At 35.9% G+C, this 3,987-nt stretch overlaps 2 gene segments (V, D, J or C); both read left to right on the top strand.

Moving 5' to 3' along the window:
• The first annotated feature begins 2,904 nt into the window (after window positions 1-2,904).
• LOC107731371 (Ig heavy chain V region 914-like) lies at window positions 2,905-3,382 on the top strand. The segment is given in 2 exon segments: window positions 2,905-2,948; window positions 3,078-3,382. Coding segments are annotated over 2 exon segments (348 nt in total).
• A 55-nt stretch (window positions 3,383-3,437) lies between these two features.
• Window positions 3,438-3,780, top strand: LOC107731370 (Ig heavy chain V-III region BUT-like; the record flags this gene model as incomplete). The annotated part of the segment is given in 2 exon segments: window positions 3,438-3,452; window positions 3,503-3,780. Coding segments are annotated over 2 exon segments (293 nt in total), but the record flags the coding sequence as incomplete, so codon positions are not given.
• Between the last annotated feature and the right edge of the window lie 207 nt (window positions 3,781-3,987).

Below are 3,987 nucleotides of genomic sequence, written 5' to 3'. Positions count from 1 at the left end.
TATCAATAAATAGGAAAAACAAACACTATGCTGAATATTTTTACAGAGGTTCATAAGCGCAGAAAAATGTAAATGTCCCTTTAGAGGGCACACTATGCAAACCCACTTCTCCTTGTCTTTAAAAAGCCTCCACTCTATTCATCTCCAGACACAAAATTGTTTGTGACTTTGATGCATCAGCTTGCTCTTTTTATAACATGACAATGGATATTGTGTCTAAACTGGGTTTTATCTTCATGTTTGCTCTCACAGAATGTAAGAAGGACTCTTGAAAACCTGTTGTGACAATCAGACTTACTCATGTGTGTTGTAAATGTTAATGTTGAACAATGTTTAACATTAACCATGTTAACTGTTTGTTTTTCAGTCTGTTGGTGTCAGACACTGACTGAGTCTGAGTCAGTGGTCATTAAACCTAGTTCATCCCAAAACATGTTACTCCAACTATGAATAAAGGAAACTCTGTTTACCTTTGTGTGTGAAACATGTATATATACTATATATTTTAAGGAACAATTTGTATGTTTTGTATGATTTGAGAAAACTGGATTTGGATTAAATAAAAACATATGCAATTAATTGGTAATCATCTATCATAGCCTAGTGAATAAGAAGTAACAAACAATACATTTAAAGGCAGACATGGTTACAGAGGTTAATAAGGGCACAGAAATGCAAATGTACCTTTAAAGGGCACACTATGCAAACCTACTTCTATTTGTCTTCCTCAAAAGTCTCCAAGCTATTCATCTCCAGACACAAAACTTGTTTTGCTTGCTCTTTTCATAACAGGACAATGGATATTGTGTCTAAACTGGGTTTTATCTTCATGTTTGCTCTCACAGAATGTAAGAAGGACTCTTGAAAACCTGTTGTGACAATCAGACTTACTCATGTGTGTTGTAAATGTTAATGTTGAACAATGTTTAACATTAACCATGTTAACTGTTTGTTTTTCAGTCTGTTGGTGTCAAACACTGACTGAGTCTGAGTCAGTGGTCATTAAACCTGGAGGATCTCAGAGACTCACCTGTACAGCATCTGGATTTAGCCAAATTGCCAGCCAAATCTGCATCCCTAGGATTTGGACTAAGCACAGGGCTTATGGCAAAGAACTTTTCCATACAACTAGACATGAATCATTGTAGCTCGCTACCATCTGTTAATCCTTTATAGAATAAATACCATGTAAACGTTCACCTGCCTTTTGAGTCTTTCTGGCAGAATTATAATGCTGAGCTCTGAGAAACTGCTGCTGTTGTTCATTTGAACTAGAGCAGTGGTTTCCAATCCTGGTCCTGAAGAATCCCCAAGACCCCAACACTGCATGTTTTTGATTTCTCTCTTATCTGACACACACATTTGAGGTCTTTAAATCTTTACTAATGAGTGGATTAGTTGAATCAGGTGTGTTTGAATATAAAAGTCATAAAGAAAATTGACATGTCTCATTTTCTTCACCTTTTTATGTGCTTATAGACTTATGCTGTCCCTTTTCTGTAGAAATCAATTATTCCTGATATCAAATAAAATAAAGATTAAATGGCAAAAGCATTGAAGTTTCACATCTTTTCACTCTTTACAGTGTATTATACAATCCCTGATCTTGCAAATACATGCTACAGATACAGTATATAAAATACATAAATATATGGTCACTGCTTACTGTCTTGTCATTACCTATTTTCATGAGTCTTTAAAAAGTAACTTTTTGTTACATGACATGACTTTGCATGACAAAACCTCCCCTTTAATGGTTTAATTTAATGTTTTTATCCATAACACTGTTCTACTGTAATATTCAATATATGTTTAAGCGAATATATTTTTTCTTTGGATTAATTTAGTAGAAGATATTTACACTAAATGTGAATATCTTTGAGACTTTATTTTATAAATCAAGAATATAAAATTGGCCAACTAATTTTGCATTATTGTTAATAATTATCATAAGGACTACAGTCAGATAGATGTTTACGTCAATGCAAATCTCCACCCTTCTCTCATGTAAACAGAAGCACACATGCACAATAAAAGCTTTTAGTTTTACAGAGCAGAGTGAAAATACAACCGGCATCATGTACTGCATATCAGTACTGCTAGTTTTGAATCAGCCTCCTGTAATGGTTAGTTCAGATGTGGAGCTCAATTTGTATTACTGAAATGAATCATTGTTTGTAGGTCTTTTCTGCATTGAGCTGGATCAGCCTCCTGTAATGGTTGTAAAACCAGGGGAAACATTTACCATCGCCTGTAAGATCACTGGATATTCAGCCTCAGGAGGTGGCTACACAAACTGGATCAGACATTCAAGTGGAAAACCAATGGAATGGATCGGCTGGTACTACACTTCCAGCAGCAATGGTGTCAAAGATTCTCTCAAAAATAAGATCAGTTTCTCTTCTGAATCCTCCAGCAACGCAGTTATTTTAACAGGAAGGAATTTCCACACTGAGGAGCTGTGTATTATTGTGCTCGCAATGCACTATGCCACAAACTGCCACAGGACCTGTACAAAAACTAAACTAAACACATTTTTCAATAAACAGTTCCTTTTCATATTATAAAGTCATATTTTCACACAATAACCACAGTATTGCAAAATCAAAGCAAATAAATAAATGAATATAGAACACTGAATGAGTCAGTTTTAGCTTTTGTAAATACTTTTTATCAAATTCATCCTGGCTTGTGATAACCTTGAATGCTCAATTGACCCATTGTAAAAATAATTTAGATGCCAGAAGAGGACACCCTTCCATAAAAAATGAAAAAACTGATACTAGGTTTTGAACACACCCACACACCACTATGTGTCCCCATGCAAATATATCAATGCAAACTCAACTGCCATATTTTCTATTTAAAACTAGTAAATGAGTGATTTATCTGAAGAGGAGAGACAATGTTCTCCCTAAAGGTCTTTGTGCTGTTGGCAGCTGTACACAGTGAGTGTTTTTATTTATTTTTTTAATAAAGAGTTTAGGCAGTTTTAGGGAGTTACAATGTAACACCCCATCCTATTTCATATGCATTGTGATTCTTTAGATGTGTAAAGATTTTGTCTCTTTGTTTAGGTATTTATTCACAGGTTGTGCTCACACAGTCTGAGCAGTCAGTAACTGTGTCTCCAGGTGCTTCCTACAAACTGACCTGTGCCTGCAGTGGATTCACTCTTAGTAGCTATAGGATGCACTGGATCCGTCAGGCCCCTGGAAAAGGACTGGAATGGATCTTACACTATTATACAGACTCTGACAAAGGCTCCGCTCAGTCAGTGCAGGGCAGATTCATGGCATCCACGGACAGCTCTAATTTCTATCTGCACATGAGTCAGCTGAAGACTGAAGACACTGCAGTGTATTACTGTGCAAGAGACTAAGGTTTTTTGAGCATTTTTTAACATAATTAATAACCACAAAAAAGATCATTTCAAAATGAACTTTTTTTGTGTGTGTGTGTTTAATTTGCAGATGTGTACAGCAGCGTGGAACACAACCAGCCAAGCTCCCTTTTGGTAAAACCTGGAGAATCTTTTACCATTACCTGTAAAATATCTGGATATGCTCTCAGTGATACCTCTAAGGCACCTTCCTGGATTAGACACACTCATGGGAAGATCCTTGGGTTCATTGGCATGATCCATGCTGGTGGTGGAATAGACTACAAGGATTCGTTAAAAAATAAGTTCACTATCTCCAGAGACACATCTATAAGCACAGTATATCTTAAAGGGCAAAATCTACAAACTGAGGACACGGCTGTGTATTATTGTGTTCGGTATACAGTCACTATGATGAATAGCAGTTTAATGCCTGTGCAAAAACCATGTGCACAAACACTTTGGTCTAATTTTAACAATACAAAGATTTGAATTCATTACTTTGCATGCCTTGTATCGATCCATAAAATGCATATGTATGTGACTCTGTAATACGATGCCCCTATCTAAACTCAAGACATCCCTAACTGAATATTTAATTATTT

This window comes from Sinocyclocheilus rhinocerous, unplaced genomic scaffold, assembly GCF_001515625.1.
Source record: "Sinocyclocheilus rhinocerous isolate Xijiao unplaced genomic scaffold, SAMN03320098_v1.1 scaffold16814, whole genome shotgun sequence".
NCBI lineage: Eukaryota > Metazoa > Chordata > Actinopteri > Cypriniformes > Cyprinidae > Sinocyclocheilus > Sinocyclocheilus rhinocerous.
Note: the sequence above shows the minus strand (reverse complement) of the source record. Positions and strands in the feature narration are given on the sequence as shown.